This window comes from Nerophis ophidion, linkage group LG18, assembly GCF_033978795.1.
Source record: "Nerophis ophidion isolate RoL-2023_Sa linkage group LG18, RoL_Noph_v1.0, whole genome shotgun sequence".
Classification (NCBI taxonomy): domain Eukaryota; kingdom Metazoa; phylum Chordata; class Actinopteri; order Syngnathiformes; family Syngnathidae; genus Nerophis; species Nerophis ophidion.
In genome coordinates this window covers 16,890,899-16,909,186 of record NC_084628.1, presented here as the reverse complement: position 1 = coordinate 16,909,186, position 18,288 = coordinate 16,890,899, and the positions used below count along the sequence as shown (strand labels likewise).

Below are 18,288 nucleotides of genomic sequence, written 5' to 3'. Positions count from 1 at the left end.
ATCCTCACCTCGTTGGGGTAAATCAAGACGTCCAGTTCCAGACTGGTCTCCATTGAGCGCGGCAGTGAAGTGACCACTTGGCGGACAGATGGTGCAGCTGCCCTCCTTCATCCTCGTCCTCATTGGAGGTAACTAAGCTAAGCAGCCACGCTAATCTCCTTTGCAGCTCTTGGATGAACTCGTAGGTTCCCAATTACCTTGTAAACTGTTCGGTACAAATGCACATTGGACAAAAATACTAGCATCCTGGTTGAAGAAAAAAATTAACTGTTAGAAGAAGTTTTGCCTCTAATCACTTCATGCTTGTTATAGTCATTTCAGACATAATGATACATTCTTTCTTACGTTTTACATATCATGCTTTGTTTAAAGTAACCTAAATTATATGATCAAAGACTAGATAGGAATAAAGATCTTGACAAAAAGTGAAACAATTCTTGTTGGGGCTCTTACCTTAGAGCAGTGGTTCTCAACCTTTTTTCAGTGATGTACCCCGTTTGAACATTTTTTTAATTCAAGTACCCCCTAATCAAAGCAAAGCATTTTTGGTTGAAAAAAAGAGATGCAGTAAAATACAGCACTATGTCATCAATTTCTGATTTAATAAATTCTATAACAGTGCAAAATATTGCTCATTTGTAGTGGTCTTTCTTGAACTATTTGGAAAAAAAGATATAAAAATAACTAGTGATTCAATTCTTAATAAAGATTTCTACACATAGAAGTAATCATCAACTTAAAGTGCCCTCTTTGGGGATTGTAATAGAGATCCATCTGGATTCATGAACTTAATTCTAAACATTTCTTCACAAAAAAAGAAATCTTTAACATCAATATTTATGGAGCATGTCCACAAAAAATTTGGCTGTCAACACTGAATTTGTTGCATTTTTTTTCACAGTTTATGAACTTACATTCATATTTTGTTGAAATATTATTCAATAAATACATTTATAAAGGATTTTTGAATTTTTTTTTTTTTCTGAATATTTAAAAAAAATCTTACGTACCCCTTGGAATACCTTCAAGTACCCCCAGGGGTGCGCGTACCCCCATTTGAGAACCACTGCCTTAGAGGATAAATACCTTAGATCCCGCACCATCCCCTCAGACTAGAGCCCTCCTATCGAGTCTTTTAAAGGGGGGCTGCACTTTTTTTTTGTTTTAGAATTTTGCTTATCATTCAAAATAGTTATGCGAGACAAAAACACACGTTTTTTTTTAGGTTAGGATTCTAAAGAAAATGTTACCTTATTTGTGTTGTTTTATGTCTAGAGACCCCGATTGCTACAGCTTAAGGTCGCAGGACATACTTAGATGTATGTTCAAAAAGCCAACACAAATCTGGGCAAAAAAGCTTTCAGAAATGCTGCTCCATGGTCATGGAATAACTTATAGAGGGATCTGAGGTTACCTGAGCTGATCACTTTTGGGGAATTCAGGCCATTTTAAAAGGATCGAGAAGCTGTTTCTATTGGGCATTGTACTTGTTTTTAAGTAGCTTTTAATTGAAACATTTTATACATTGATTTTATGTCAATATATTTAAGTCATTTATTTTTAATTGTGTGTGACTGCTGCTGGTTTTTGTTGTTTTCATATGTATTTCTGTAACTTTTTTTGCTGCCCTCTTGGCCAGATGACTCTTGGAAAATAGATGTTATACTCAGTGAATTTTTTACCTGTTTAAACAAAGGATATTGATTGACTGAATGACCTGGATGAATTAGAATATGTTCACAGTCATACACTACAAATAGAAATACATAGTCTGAATATGTTCCCTTTTGTTCATCAAAATCGACCCATCCATTCATAGAAGGGGAATCCTCCCCGCAAATCAGCAAAAACAAAGACAGTTAAATTATAAATGGAACATTTTTTTGGCCCTATACTACAGTACTCCTCCTATTCCTCCCCCCTGCGGTGACTTGACCTAGTTAAGGCAAAGACAAGTCAACGCTTCCTCTTTTGACCTGTGCAAGTTAAGCGACTAATCATCTCGTGCACTGCAGAATGGCCGTCAATTAACAATACTTATTGTTTGTGCGTTAAAAGTAGGAGCGAACATGAACAATTTACAATGACAACATATTTTAAAGTGTATTAAATTTGTGATTTGTGGGGCGGCATAGCTCAGTTGGTAGAGTGGCCGTGTCAGCAACTTGAGGGTTGCAGGTTCGATTCCCGCTTGTGCCATCCTAGTCACTGCCGTTGTGTCCTTGGGCAAGACACTTTACCCACCTGCTCCCAGTGCCACCCACACTGGTTTAAATGTAACTTAGATATTGGGTGTCACTATGCAAAGCGCTTTGAGTCACTTGAGAAAAGCGCTATATAAATATAATTCACTTCACTTCGCATTACTAATCACAGGCTCTTGTTTTAGCAAATAAACAATAATATGAATTAATTACATCAAAACAAATTGCCTTTCCTGTGATTGTATTGAATCTTTGATAGATATTTATTGTATATTTGTCTATTTTGTTTTATTTTTCACTGTCACTGATGGGGTACTATATAAAACATTTAATTAGTCAAGATTTTTAAAAAGGCAAAGAGAAAATAAATTACATCCATCAATCCATTTCCTACCGCTTGTGGTGCTGGAGCCTATCCCAGCTGCACATGGGGTACTATGTAAAAACAAAATGTGTTAAGATTTTTAAAAAGGTAAACAGAAATTAAAATATACATACAAATAAAAATTAAGCTCAGGTTCAAAGCTTACTCACAGACTGCATAATAAAACCTACACTAAGTGCTGTATGCAAGTCAACCACAAGGTGGAGAGGTGGAGTAACTTTTGAATTCCACCTAATTTGTGTGTGTGTGTGTGTTTGTGTGTGTGTGTGTGTGTGTGTGTGTGTGCGCGTGTGTGTGTGTGTGTGTGTGTGTGTGTTTGTGTGTGTGTGTGTGTGGATACAAAGAGCACAAGAGCACAATGCACCACGAACTGTTTCATGGTGTTTCAATCTCTGTAAATTATGGGCTACTGCAGCAATACAACATATTTCTGAATCATATTATTGTCTATTTATTAACTAATTGGAAGGTTTTTGTACTTACTCTCCAAGGCAGTTGAGTTATAGGTTAGGCACAGCGAGGTTTTTGGTTAAAATCTGGGCTTTTTATGTCTTTCTGTGCGGGTTTTCTTATTTCGTCCTCCTTTGAGTGAAGAAACATGTATGTTGGTCTAATTGAGCACCTGTGTACAAGAAGAATGTTCAGTTGATTGAAAAATAAGATGCAAAACTTTAAATAAGATGATAGTTTGTTTGTACACATATGTTGTGCTTTGTGATTGACAGGTGACAAGTCCAAGACTCTTTTTAGCTGGCTTTGGGTAAACTATTATATCACACTCTAGTTACAGTAAAAATAACTATTTTCATCTATTAAAAAAAACAAGCTATTCATTTTGCAACCATATCATTCTTAGCGTCTATCATTCTAACTAGTTAATTTAGGCATAATCAAAAAAATCTGTAGTTATATATTTATTTAGCTATTTTGCAGGCTAGTGTATGCCTTTCTGGCAAAAGTAAAATTAAAACTATATCCTTCTAAAAAAAAAAAAATTTTTTTTTTTTTTAAAATAATAACCATCTATGTATTTAACTATCTAACTCGCATCAGCCTTTCTACCTATTTCGCTAAGGTTAACCTAAATTGAGAATCTAAAAGTCCCTAAAGGCCTACTGAAACCCACCACTACCCACCACGCAGTCTGATAGTTTATATATCAATGATGAAATATTAACATTGCAACACATACCAATACGGCCTTTTTAGTTTACTAAATTGAAATTTTAAATTTCCCGGGACTTTTTTCTTGAAAACGTTGCGTAATGATGACGTGTACGTGTGTCGTCACGGGCTGTTATGAATATGAGCGCTGCGTACACACACAGCTAAAAGTCGTCTGCTTTAACGGCATAATTACACAGTATTTTGGAGATCTGTGTTGCTGAATCTTTTGCAATTGGTTCAATTAATATTGGAGGAGTCAAAGTAGAAAGACGGAGTTGGGAAGCTTTAGCCTTTAGCCACACAAACACACGGTGATTCCTTGTTTAAAATTCACGGATGTTAAACTTTACTATGGATCACAGCGAACATGGATCCCAACCGAATGTCAACCAGCAGGTTTCAGTGAGAAAATTGTGGTTAAAAAGTCGCTTCTTACCGGATATCAGCTGAGCTTGTGCCGTCCATACAGCTGCCGTCGACTTCCCTGAGACACTGGCGTCAACACCCGGCAGTGGACGTACACTTCAGACTATCAGGTACAGTTAAACTCACTAAAACACGAGCAACACAATAGAAAGATAAGGGATTTCCCAGAATTATCCTAGTAAATGTCTCTGAAAACATATGAATCTGTCTAAATGCAACGCGATTGCAATCGCGTTTTTATTTTATTTTTATTTTTTAACTTTTTTTTGTTTGTTTTTTTCTAGTCCGTCGCTATCAATATCCTCAAACACAAATCTTTCATCCTCGCGCAAATTCATGGGGAAATTGTCGTTTTCTCGGTCTGAATAGCTGTTTTTGTTATGTGAATATATGAGGAGCCCTCAACATGTGAGGTCATCGTCTGCGACTTCCGGTAGAGGCAGGGCTTTTCTCCAGTTGGAAACTTTATCGTGGATGTTCTCTACTAAATCCTTTCAGCAAAAATATGGCAATATCGCGAAATGATCAAATATGACACATAGAATGGACCTGCTATCCCCGTTAAAATAAGAAAATCTAATTTCAGTAAGCCTCTAACTATCTATTTATTAATTGTGCTAACTAGCGTAGCCCTTTTTAGCCACCTTGGGGTAAATTATTAACTCTATCCATAGCAATCTGTAATCTTTATTAAATTGATCTATTAAAACAACTATATATATATTTCGTAATCGTATTAGCTAAAATTTGCTAATCTAATTTATGGGCCAACCAATCTTCAGTATCAAATAATCCATAGCTAAATATTTATTTAGCAAATGTGAGGGCTAAGGCATGCCTTTCTACCAAACGTGGGGTAAACTCTATCTGTAAAAAATATGTCTATAATGAAGTGAAGTGAATTATATTTATATAGCGCTTTTCTCTAGTGACTCAAAGCGCTTTACATAGTGAAACCCAATATCTAAGTTACATTTAAACCAGTGTGGGTGGCACTGGGAGCAGGTGAGTAAAGTGTCTTGCCCAAGGACACAACGGCAGTGACTAGGATGGCGGATGCGGGAATCGAACCTGCAACTCTCAAGTTGCTGGCACGGCCACTCTACCAACCCAGCTATATATACTGTATATATATATATATATATACATATATATATATATATATATACACACACACACATATATATATATATATACATACTTATACATACAATATACATATCTACATATGTATATACATACTATACACATACGACATACATACAAACGTATATACATATGTATATACATATATACACATAGGATATACATTTATACATATGTATATACATGTACACATACATATATACACATACAATATACATACATACGTATATACATATGTATATACATATATACACATAGGATATACATATATATATACATATACACATACAATACACATACATACCTATATACATATGTATATACATACATGTATATACATACAATATACATATATATATACATACAAACTTATATACATAAGTATATACATATATACAGTATATATATAAACTACTAGCCATCTATTTTGCCTTTCTAACCATGTAGCTAAGGCTAACTTAGCTTGAGTATCAAACATCTATATCTATCTAATTAGCTTTTGAGCTAGCTAGCATACTGTATACATGTCTTGCCGAAGTAGTTATCTGTGTGTTAGGGTTGTACAGTATACCGGTACTAGTATAGTACAGCAATACTAATGAATCATATTCGGTACTATACCCCCACTCCCCTTTCTCAATGGGCATGTCGCCATGTCATGACATTGCTGGTTTTTCCATTAGAGGAGCATGTTCGGCAACGCACAATCACAGAGTACTTAAAAGCAAACAGTGTGTAGACAGAAAAGGGAGAACGGATGCAATTTGGCTTAAAAACTACCGATAAAGGTGACGTTATAACACTGAAAAGCCCTCAGGATGAGGTGCTTTGAGACATAGCTAGCTAGCTAGTGGCTAACGTCCAGCCGCAGTCTGCAGTGTTGTAGCTACTTTCTTAATCAGTAATCCTCGCCTCCATGGCTACAAATAAAGTAAGTTTCTTACAAGTATCATCCCTGCAGGACGAGGAATAGCTAAACATGCTTCACTACACACTGTAGCTCACCTGTGTCACAATGTAAACAAACGGCATGGGTGGATCTACACCTGACATCCACTGAAGTGATACCAAGTACAGGAGCTTATCTAGTCGATACTACTATGATTATATCAATATTTTTTAGCATCACAAAATCTTTTTTTATTTAAAAAATATGTACGTTTATAAACTCAGAAAATACGTCCTTCATGGAGCCCATGAGGACTTAAATTATGACCATTGTATGATCCTGTAAGTATTTGGTATCGAATCGATACACAAATTTGCGGTATCATCTAAAACTAATGTAAAGCATCTAAACAACAGAAGAATAAGTGATTATTACATTTTAACAGAAGTGTAGATAGAACATGTTAAAAGAGAAAGTAAGTGGATATTAACAGTAAATGAACAAGTACACTAATAATTCATTTTCTACCGCTTGTCCCTAATAATTTTGACAAACCAATAGAATGGAAAACGACACAATATGTTACTGAATTCATCAGCAGACTAGTCCTGGACATGACGTTCAAGTGCATCCGGCAGTGGAGGCTCCTCTATGGGGTCTTTGAGCACTAGGAGATTAACCACTTTACTACTGTTACCCCAGGTGGACCTTGGCAAAGGCCTAGTACCTGACTGCCCCCTAGCCAGGGATACGGTGAAGACCTCAACCGCGGAGCAGGCGGAAGCCGGCAGATGTAAGAACTACCACAACGGCTGTGATGGCGGAAGAAAACACCCCCACATCCATGTGGGCCCAGTTATGGGGAAATAACAACCCAAGTCCTCAATGGTGGAACAGGCGAAGGATGACTGCTAACACATGGAGCATCACAACCGCTGGGATGGCGGATTAAGGCGGCAGCAGAAAAGGGTCCCCAGTCGTCTTGGACTCCATGCCACTGGACCCTGACCCGGATCTGTCAAGGATCGTGTGGTGACCTATCTGTGCACCAGTCTCCCCACGTTAAACAAAGTCACGCACAGGCATCCTCCATAAAGGGATATCCCCCAACAGGAGGATCGTCATACTCACTTCGAGTGACCGCCAATGATCAGCAGACTAATTAGGAGCTTTTGGGTACTCGTTTTAAAATATTGGTATTGGGACAACCCTACTGTGTGTATATGAATACATAAATATATTTTGTTTTATCCATCAATTTTATACCGCTTGTCCCTTTTGGGGTCGCTGGCGCCTATCTCAGCTGCATTCGGGCGGAAAGCGGGCTACACCCTGGACAAGTCGCCACCTCATCGCAGGGCCAACACAGACAGACAACATTCACACTCACATTCACACACTAGGGCCGATTTAGTGTTGCCAATCAACCTATCCCCAGGTGCATGTCTTTGGAAGTGGGAGGAAGCCGGAGTACCCGGAGGGAACCCACGCAGTCACGGGGAGGACATGCAAACTCCACACAGAAAGAACCTGAGCCCGGGATTGAACCCAGGACTACTCAGGACCTTCGTATTGTGAGGCAGATGCACTAACCTAGTGGTTCTCAAATGGGGGTACGTGTACCCCTGGGGGTACTTGAAGGTATGCCAAGGGGTACGTGAGATTTTTTTAATTTAAAATGTTCAATTTGCAGCAATTTAAAAATCCTTTATAAATATATTTATTGAATAATACTTCAACAAAATATGAGTGTAAGTTCATAAACTGTGAAAAGAAATGCAACAATGCAATATTCAGTGTTGACAGCTAGATTTTTTGTGAACATGTTCCATAAATATTGATGTTAAAGATTTCTTTTTTGTGAAGAAATGTTAGAATTAAGTTGATGAATCCAGATGGATCTCTATTACAATCCCCAAAGAGGGCACTTTAAGTTGATGATTACTTCTATGTGTAGAAATCTTTATTTATAATTGAATCACTTGTTTATTTTCCAACTAATTTTTAATTATTTGTACATCTTTTTTTCCAAATAGTTCAAGAAATACCACTACAAATGAGCAATATGTTTTGCACTGTTATACAATTTAATAAATCAGAAACTGATGACATAGTGCTGTATTTTACTTCTTTATCTCTTTTTTTCAACCAAAAACGCTTTGCTCTGATTAGGTCAGGGGTCGGCAACCCAAAATGTTAAAATAGCCATATTGGACCAAAAATACAAAAACAAATCCGTCTGGAGCCGCCAAAAATTAAAAGCCATATTACGTACAGATAGTGTGTCATGAGGTATCAATTGAATTATCCATCCATCCATTTTCTACCGCTTATTCCCTTTCGGGGTCGCGGGGGGCACTGGCGCCTATCTCAGCTACAATCGGGCGGAAGGCGGGGTACACGGACAAGTCGCCAAAATGAAACTAAATGAGCTCAAATATACCTACATAATGAGGCATAATGATGCAATATGTACTACAGCTAGCCTAGATAGCATGTTAGCATCGATTAGCTTGCAGTCATGCAGTGACCAAATATGTCTAATTAGCACTCCACACAAGTCAATAACATCAACAAAACTCACCTTTGTGCATTTATGCACAACGTTGAAAGTTTGGTGGACAAAATGAGACAGAAAAAGAAGTGGCATAAAACAAGTCTTAGAAACTTGGAGAAAGTCATACATGTAAACAAACTACGGTGAGTTCAAGGACCGCTAAAATGAGTAGGACTAAACGGCGCTCGTCAAATACCCGAATCAGTAAAGGATGTTTAATATAAACAGTGTGCTTTATAACAATTAGGGCGGTTTGTGTCATGTTTGTCCTCCTACAAAAACCATATTAAAACAAAAAACATGTTTTTTTCCAATGTTCATATATTTTTGAAAAAGCTCCAGAGAGCCACTAGGGCGGCGCTAAAGAGCCGCATGCAACTCCAGAGCCGCGGGTTGCCGACCCCCGGATTAGGGGGTATTTGAATTTAAAAAAAGGGGGGAGTACATCACTGAAAAAGGTTGAGAACCATTGCACTAACCCAGTGGTTCTCAACCTTTTTTCAGTGATGTATCCCCTGTGAACATTTTTTTAATTCAAGTACCCCCTAATCCGAGCAAAGCATTTTTGGTTGGAAAAAAGAGATAAAGAAGTAAAATACAGCACAATGTCATCAGTTTCTGATTGATTAAATTGTATAACAGTGCAAAATATTGCTCATTTGTAGTGGTCTTTCTTGAACTATTTGGAAAAAAAGATATAAAAATACACCCTGGACAAGTCGCCACCTCATCGCAGGGCCAACACAGATAGACAGACAACATTCACACTCACATTCACAAACTAGGGCCCCGCCTTCTGCCCGATTGTAGCTGAGATAGGCGCCAGCGCCCCCCGCAACCCCGAAAGGGAATAAGCGGTAGAAAATGGATGGATGGATGGATATAAAAATAACTAAAAACTTGTTGAAAAATAAACAAGTGATTCAATTATAAATAAAGATGCCTACACATAGAAGTAATCATCAACTTAAAGTGCCCTCTTTGGGGATTGTAATAGAGATCCATCTGGATTCATGAACTTAACTCTAAACATTTCTTCACAAAAAAATAAATCTTTAATATCAATATTTATGAAACATGTCCAAAAATAATCTAGCTGTCAACACGGAATATTGCATTTTTGCATTTATTTTCACAGTTTATGAACTTACATTCATATTTTGTTGAAGTAACATTCAATAAATAATTCAAGGATTTTTTAAATTGTTGCTATTTTTAGAATATTTTAAAAAAATCCACAGGGGTTTGCGTACCCCCATTTGAGAACCACCGCACTAACCCCTCTCCCACCGTGCTGCCCATTTTATTTTATATGTATATGAAATAATGCATTTTATTTAGCAATTTTGCCAGCTCGCGAAGTCTAAGCTACCAATCCGAACTACATTACCCACGATGCCTTTCGCCCATGCATTCCAACCTAGGGACTATTACATCATCGGCACTGACGCCCACCTATCTGGGGGATGACGCAAGCGAGGGAGGGAGGGGGTGCAGGGTGGAGGGAGTGAGCGAGGGTGTCCCGTCCGCAGACAAGCAGAGAGCAGCTGCAACCTTCACATCGCAAAGGATTTTCACCGCATTGCGAATTCAAAAGAGGGGTTGACGAACTCATATCTTGTTCCCCCGCTTCTACAAGGCGAGTCTCGACTCACCTTTATAAAAAAACAACAACAAAAAACAAGAAAAAAAAAAACCCAAAACATCCATATTGTCCAAAGATGGTCGACCGTGAGCAGCTGGTGCAGAAAGCCAGGCTGGCCGAGCAGGCTGAGAGATATGACGACATGGCAGCCGCTATGAAGTCGGTGAGTGCATCCATTCATGCATGCAACACATTACTGTCACGTTAATAATCACTCTTCGTCTCCCTCCTCCCACCTTGTGCTCACATGCGGGATAATTAGCCCTAATGATGTATTACTTGGGTGTATACATGCTGCGATGCGGCTGCTGTTTGGGCGGTGCCTTCCTATGCATGACATGACAATGACAATGCTGGCCTCTATAATAAAGGTCCTCTGCTAATTTGCTCATGCAACTATCTTTATTTGCAACATTTATGTTACACAGGGAGAAAAAAGTGCGTACTCACAAAAACGCCCTCTTCATCCTCTCTGCTATCTTTGTCGCTGAAATGAAAATAGGATTATGAAATGATAGTCATATTTTTTCATATTTACAGATATACATGAAAGAAAATAAATGGCTGAAATGCTGCAAAGGCGGAAAGGAGCTGCTCTGTCATCCACTCAGACGTAGGAGGCAGTAGAAGGTCTCTTCTAGAATATTCTCTTGTCATATTGCAGTCCGCCTGGCCTGTGCTAAATTACACTGTGTCATGCCAGCTGCAATTATATACAACTAAATCAGCTTTAAATGGTGGAAAAAAAGCTTCATATGAAGGTTCCCGTAGCGCTGGGGTGTTCAAAGTGCGGCCCGGCGGCCATTTTCGGTCCGCGGCTTATTCGGAAATTAAATGATTATTAATATTAAATATGACACTATTCTGCTTTATCACATACCGTCAGATAGTTTAGCGTGAACTGACCTACTTTGGATCGTCCAAAAAGTAGGTGCAAAAAATGTGTCCAGTAGCCACCCCGCATTTGGTGCATTTGAGTTTTGCGCAAATAGCGGACACACCCATAAAAATCCCCAAATTACAAATGTTTCATGGTAATAAATAATCACAGACATACAGTATTGTACTAACTTAGTTAAACATATTAATTCGTCTTCTCAAAGCTTCTACCTGCTGGAAAATGTTAAGCGTATTGACTTGCAAGAAGCAGAGCGCCCTCTGTTGGATAAAAAAAAAAACGGCAGCGCCCTTTTATCAAATAACATTTTTGTTTGAAGTTACCATAAAGATGCAACATTTAAAGCATATAAAACAATGAGTATGATGGTTTTGATGTCCACAGTGCACTCCCCTGTCAGAGGTATTCCCTCACCATGGTTGCCATGGGTGACAAGAAGCCGCTCTTTATTTCAGTGTTAAAAAAAAAAAAAAAGAGCGATGGTCAAAGTCATTTTCTATACTATTCTAATTCAGTAGGTAAGTACTTTGGCGTTTAAATCTTTTGGAATTCTATGCAGGCAGAGAAAGAGCAACCCCCCCGCCTTGCCCGCCTGCGCCATCTTTGCATCTGCATGAGCCGCTGAACACACCAAAGGCTTACAGGTTCCCCAAATTCGGTTGAATCTCTTGCTAGAGTCCCACATCAGGCCTCTCTCTCTATACATATTTTTATATATAGTATAATAACAATATATTATGTATATTAAAAAAAAAAAGAGGTCAGTTTCACCCGTAGAGAAGGTCATGTGTGCAGCGATGGTTTTCCCTTACAGTGCAGCTGCCCTGAGTGCTCATGGGAACATTTCAGTCATCTGCAGACGGCCCCTCCCGTCCTAGTGACCCCCCCCCACCCTCCACCCCTCTCCCACTCCGTCCGCATCCAACATCTTCAACAGTCTTGGCAAGCTGGCGTTAGCTACGCATGTGCCACAGCAACGTAGTATCAAAATGGTTACATGACATATATCTAAATAAATGACTCTCCACAACAAGGGTACACGTGGTTATTTCAGGCCGGAAGTTCTCATTGTCGTTGTCAGGACATTTTAACAGAGGATTGTGGCCACGATGAAAAGAAAAACCCATGAAAAGCTCGCTAAAACAGTTACAAGCTATCACACTGATAATACTAGCGGCGTGACGGTACAGCATTCGGTACGTACCTCGGTATTAAGGTACAGTATTGAAACACTTTTCTATTTGCTTAGTATTTTTAATATTTATTCATATTTTTTTGTTTTATTTATTTACTTAAATTATTTATTTTGACAAATTTTATCTTTTTTTTTAACACTTCCCTCACCTCTGTTAGTCAATAGCAATAATATTGGAAAGCACGACGATTCGGCATTGAGTACGTACCTCGGTATTAGGTTTGGTTCATTTTCGATACAGTAAGGAAACACTTATTTGTGTATTATTTTATTATGGATTATAGTCATATTTATTTTTACTATTTTATTTTCAACACTTCCGAAACGTCTGTTAGTCAATAGCAATAATAAGAAAGTCGTAAATTGTCGCTAATACCAGGTCCGATCACATAAAAAAATGGCCGACAATCTCAATAAGTGCGTCAACTGTTGGTATTAGAGCAATATTATACAGAGATGCTGAGAGAAAGCTAATGGCGATGCTAACTGGGACAAACTTAGTACATATACTAAAAGTCAAATCTCCAGCTCGGTCGTACATTCCGACACCGCCTTTAGTCAATAGGAATAGTATAAGAAAGTCGGAAGTTAGTTATTGCTTGAAGTGTACGATGCCTGATCTCATACAACATGGCCGACAATCTCAATAAGCATATCAACAGTTTGTATGAGAGGACTGTCCAGAAGCTGAAAGCTAATGGCGATGCTAGCTAACTAGGCACAAGACAAAATTATCGTACAGTGCCGATACGCCAGCGATATTTTTACGGTCAGAAGACGCTGAACGACCAATGGAAACATGCGTTGTAACTTTTCCAAGTTTTTAACTGCCCTGTTACGTAAATTTTATTCCGCAGTCAAAACAAGAGACAATCGTTGCTACATTCTTGAAATATGTAACGTTTGATAAGTATTTTTAGCTTATCGTAGATGTTAGTTCCATATTTTAATGATTTAAAAAATAAGTGTAGTTAACTATTGGCAAAATATCACAATATCACATCGCCAGTTAATCTGCATAGACTTTACCTCGTAATTGTACGCAAAGAGAATAGAATAATGGTAACGGTTTACTTTATCGGTTAATTCTTAATTGCCGCAGGATTCCTGCAATGTCGATGTTGATCGACTTCAACAGCTATTCCGATTTTGAGTGCCACCGTCATTTATTTCCAGCGTGTAAGTTACAAAGGGGGTTGAAAAAAATAATTCACGACCATACCGCGAGTCTTATTTGTAATTTTCAAAGTTTTTATCACCAGCATATTCGCATCATACGTCAGAAGCCAAGAGGAGGTTTGGTCACCTGTTTATTATCATTTTTATACAAATCAATTTATTGCGATAATTTCGGTTTGAATCGAGAATGGATTCTGGATCGAATCTTCACCCAAAGAATTACCGTATTTCCTTGAATTGCCGCAGGGCATATAGTATGCGCCTGCCTTGAATTACTGCCGGGTCAAACTGGCTTCCCAAAATAATTAGCGCATGCTTAGTATTACCGCCTGGTCAAACTCGTGACGTCACGAGTGACACATCCCCTGTCATCATTTTCAAAATGGAGGAGGCTGATTTCAATACCGGTAATTTGAAATCGCATAAGGGGAAGAAGATTAAGTGCTATTCAGTAGGATTTAAGGTCCAAGCTTACATCACACTCACATTTTTACTGCATACCATTGGTAAGTGCCGGAGTGAGAAGAGGTTTTAAAATAATTTGAGCATGCATACTTCTACCGCATGCCTTTGGTAAGCGCAGGAGTGAGAGGAGGTATTAAATTAATTAGCGCCCCGGCGGCAATTCAAATAAATACGGTAACTTGAATCGTCAGTTGTTGTGAGATTGACATCCCGACAAGTTACGAAGCAATCCTTTATGATGTTTACAGACACTAGGAGGCATGTTTTCTAGGATTAAGAATAAAGCAAGTCCTCCTGTCGGTTTTTTCCCTATCATCTTCAATCATTCTTACGCTATTTGTGAGTTCTCGTCCTCCAATAATTCGTCGCACTGTTTCTTTTTCCAGGTAACGGAGCTGAATGAGGCCCTGTCCAACGAGGAGAGGAACCTCCTGTCGGTGGCCTACAAGAACGTGGTGGGCGCCCGCCGCTCCTCCTGGCGCGTTATCTCCAGCATCGAACAGAAGACGTCGGCTGACGGCAACGAGAAGAAAATCGAGATGGTGCGCGCCTACCGGGAGAAGATCGAGAAGGAGCTGGAGGCGGTGTGCCAGGACGTGCTCAACCTGCTGGACAACTTCCTGATCAAGAACTGCAGCGAGACGCAGCACGAGAGCAAGGTCTTCTACCTGAAGATGAAGGGCGACTACTACCGCTACCTGGCCGAGGTGGCCACGGGCGAGAAGCGCGCCACCGTGGTGGAGTCGTCAGAGAAGGCCTACAACGAGGCGCACGAGATCAGCAAGGAGCACATGCAGCCCACCCACCCCATCCGCCTGGGCCTGGCGCTCAACTACTCCGTCTTTTACTACGAGATCCAGAACGCGCCCGAGCAGGCCTGCCACCTGGCCAAGACCGCCTTCGACGACGCCATCGCCGAGCTGGACACCCTCAACGAGGACTCCTACAAAGACTCCACGCTCATCATGCAGCTGCTGCGAGACAACTTGACACTGTGGACGAGTGACCAGCAGGACGACGAGGGCGGGGAGGGCAACAACTAAACAGGGGGGAAAACAGGGGAAAAAAAGGAAAAAAGGGGAAATCTCCCGAGTAGAGAAAATTAAAAAAGAGTCATTGCGAAAAAGGCCGGTGGACTTTGGCAGCCGCTTTTGCCGACGACACAAGCGCAGCAGCAGTTCTTTATTTTTCCATGTGTTTGAAGAAAAGAATGAAAAAGAAGGCGAGAGAGGTTAGTTTAAATATATATATAGTAATATATATACGGTCGAAAGGGCCTCTTTCTTGGTCTTGTTGATTTCCTCTTTCACGTTTGCTCCACTGATACTTCGTCAGCCAATCAGGCTCGAGCGGTCGTCGACTATGTCAGGTTGAGATGGCCACTTCGCCTACTGCACCAGAACTGGTCTGTCGAGACAAGCTGCTTACTTTTTTTTTTTTTTTTTTTTAAACACATTTTATTTCTATTTATTTGTTTGCGTGATAATGTCGCGTCCTGCAGGGAGCACGTGCGTCACCGCTTGGTTCCAGGAACTAGTCCAAACCCAGGAAGTCTGACTAATTTCTAATGATTTGGCAATAATTTGGAATGATGCATTTGATTGTTTGAAAAGAAAATAATAATACTAAATAGCACACGTTTTTGGCGGCAACGCAACAACAACAAAAAAAAAGCGAACAAAAAAAAGAATGAGCAGCTTCAGTTTGTGGTTTATTCCTGTGTTTGTTTTCATTTAATGCACTTGCCTACTATACTGTTTCTTCAGTGTATGATGATGACGAATCATGATAATATTCAATATTGTGCATGCTGGTGATGTATTTATATACAGTAGCTTGACTTTATTAACTTATAATGTGGGTGTTGAGTATTCATATGACTGAGAAAAATGACGCAAGCCTTCTGTCTAATTTATTTGTTTTTTTTTAAGTTGCTCTATCGAAATGATCGTTAAAAAAAGAATACATATATATATTCATATATATATATATATACACATCTATAAAATTGAGCTGTACTGGGCGTTGCTTTAGTGACATGCAATATGTGTTTAATTTGTCAATGACAGAACAAAATAATAAAATTAAATAAAAAAGGACACTAGAACCTCACCACTGCTCACTCTATCTTGCCAGCTGGTGTTTGTCACATTAAAATATAAAATATGACACATCAGTATTATTATTTTTCTCTGTCATGCATTCTGGTTTGATTAATGGTGACTCCTTACCCCTCCCCCCCAACATGGACCATTTTTGTTTTGATACCTGTTCCTGAGTGACAAAAAAATATCTTGAATGTGAGTCATTATGTAGCAGCTGCACAAGAAACGAAAACAACAGCTATGCTAATAATAAAAAAAGATTATGACTGAACGATCAGTGCACCGTTCTGGTGGTCTAGTGTACTGTTGTTATTAGGGCCCGAGCACCTAGCGATAGCCTAATGGAACCGCTGTGCATTACTATTATAATTGTTCTGTATGTATTTTGGGGGCTTTAACATGTATGAAAGGCACCAAAGAAACATTTTATATTTCAGGGGTGCTGGATATGAACCACAGAAAGTCAGTCAGTAGCGCCCCCTATAATAATAATAATATTTAAAATAAAAGTCACCAAATTTGGTGGAGACATCTATCATGACAGGACTCAAAAAAAAAAAAAGAAGTTTCTAGAAGACATGTCGCGCAAACAAACAGAAAGTTTCCATTTTAGTTTGGACTGGTCATTTTGAATCCAAACCAGTAGTCATTACTTACTTTAACGAATTCCTTCTACAGATTTTGACTAAATAAGCCCAAATCAAAACAGGTGGGTGATGACAAATTACGAAGTATTTTATCCTATGTCATAGGAGTTGGGCTGGGCATGGCGAGACACTCTTACGGTCGATCTGACATTTTGCCCCCAAAATTCGGCTCCACCAGGTCAGATGCTCATCAGATTTGGCGCATATAATGAAGATGAAGCATCTTTAATTGTATTTATTCTGTGACAAAGTACTGTATTTCCCGCCAGTACATTTAAGCTTGTGTGCCCCCACATCTGCATGAATATTCCTATGCACCTTGAACGCATCATTATTCACTTCTGCACATCACTACCTGAAACACAATTAACACATGATTATATGGTGTACACCAGCAAACAGGGTCTTAAAGATTGTCTGCAAATGATGTCACCGACGTGACTCAGCCGCCGAAAGCGTACACACGTTATTTCGGCAACTGCATTGCGTTTATTTTTAGTTTTAAGTCGATGGAGGCCCCCCAGACCACCTCAGCTTGCATGGAACCCCCTTTAAAGCTTCCATAAATAGCCTGAAATACTTTTTAGTCATCACCTTTTTTCAATTGATTTCTAATTTACAGTTACTTTTGAAGGTCTTAAGTTGACCTGTGTGTTTTTTTCGGTGTGGCTATCTGCTGCTCTTATAGTTTTCTGTATCTATATTATTATTTACCGTTTGTCAATTTTTTTTTATAGCGATTGATGAACCTCTAACTGTGTCGGTACAGTACGTGCACATTGGAACAGGCTGCCATATTTGGTGAAACAAATGCACAATTTCATTCTGTGAAGGACACTGAATGAATCAAGTTATCAGTAGAAAATATTCTAAATGCATCGAATTTGACAAGAGGCAGCTCAGTGCGAATAGTAGACTATAATAATGCAGTATATTGTGCGTTAAACCAAACATATTGCTCAGAATAGGTAGCGTTTATGTTCAAATTTGGCATCTTTTTAATCATTTCACACTGATGAGCTATACTATAGATGTGTTCCTCCCACTTCCTCCCTTCCTCTCCCACTGACTGCAGCCTCTTGCAGCACTTCTCACCAGATGAAATTCTGCACGTTGAGCGGTCGCCTCGCCGGCCAATTGGAGAGAAGCTCGGCGGGCGCAGCCACCAATCAGCAGGCTGTTGCTAGGGCTATAAAAAGTACCCCCACTACTGCTCGCTCTCGCTGCACCGCTTTGACATCTATTGTATCTTGGGGGAAAAAAGGAGCTATTAGGATTCAACACTAGGCTGTGTTTTAATGCTAGGATACAATTAAGGAGACATTTGGAACATCACCTGACCCCCCAAAGCACTCTGGGAATAAGTCATAGAAGCGCCCG

At 39.2% G+C, this 18,288-nt stretch overlaps 2 protein-coding genes across 3 annotated transcripts in view; one reads left to right on the top strand and one right to left on the bottom strand.

Moving 5' to 3' along the window:
* The window catches only part of LOC133536797 (RIMS-binding protein 2-like), an 18,233-nt gene extending 7,242 nt beyond the window's left edge, over window positions 1–10,991 (bottom strand). The window contains exons 1-2 of one of the 2 annotated variants that reach the window (XM_061877358.1): window positions 10,870–10,991; window positions 1–246 (exon numbers count right to left, since the gene is read on the bottom strand). The exon at window positions 1–246 is cut by the window's left edge and continues 172 nt beyond it. In XM_061877358.1, coding sequence (XP_061733342.1) covers window positions 1–53 — 53 coding nt within the window. In that variant the 5' untranslated portion in view covers window positions 54–246; window positions 10,870–10,991. Of the gene's footprint in view, window positions 799–10,869 lie in introns of those variants that run through there. The other variant, XM_061877357.1, reaches the window with a different exon arrangement.
* LOC133536796 (14-3-3 protein gamma-B) lies at window positions 10,285–16,548 on the top strand. The gene is made up of 2 exons (XM_061877356.1): window positions 10,285–10,582; window positions 14,543–16,548. The coding sequence occupies exons 1-2, from the start codon at window positions 10,496–10,498 to the stop codon at window positions 15,197–15,199; spliced, it is 744 nt and encodes a 247-aa protein (XP_061733340.1). The 5' UTR covers window positions 10,285–10,495; the 3' UTR covers window positions 15,200–16,548.
* Window positions 16,549–18,288: the final 1,740 nt, after the last annotated feature.

Bases quoted from the DNA above. Each gene is read 5' to 3' on its own strand.
- LOC133536796 (XM_061877356.1), top strand. From the start codon at position 10,496: ATGGTCGACCGTGAGCAGCTGGTGCAGAAAGCCAGGCTGGCCGAGCAG. The intron at 10,583-14,542 runs GTGAGTGCATCC...TTCTTTTTCCAG, and splicing joins TGGCAGCCGCTATGAAGTCG to GTAACGGAGCTGAATGAGGC.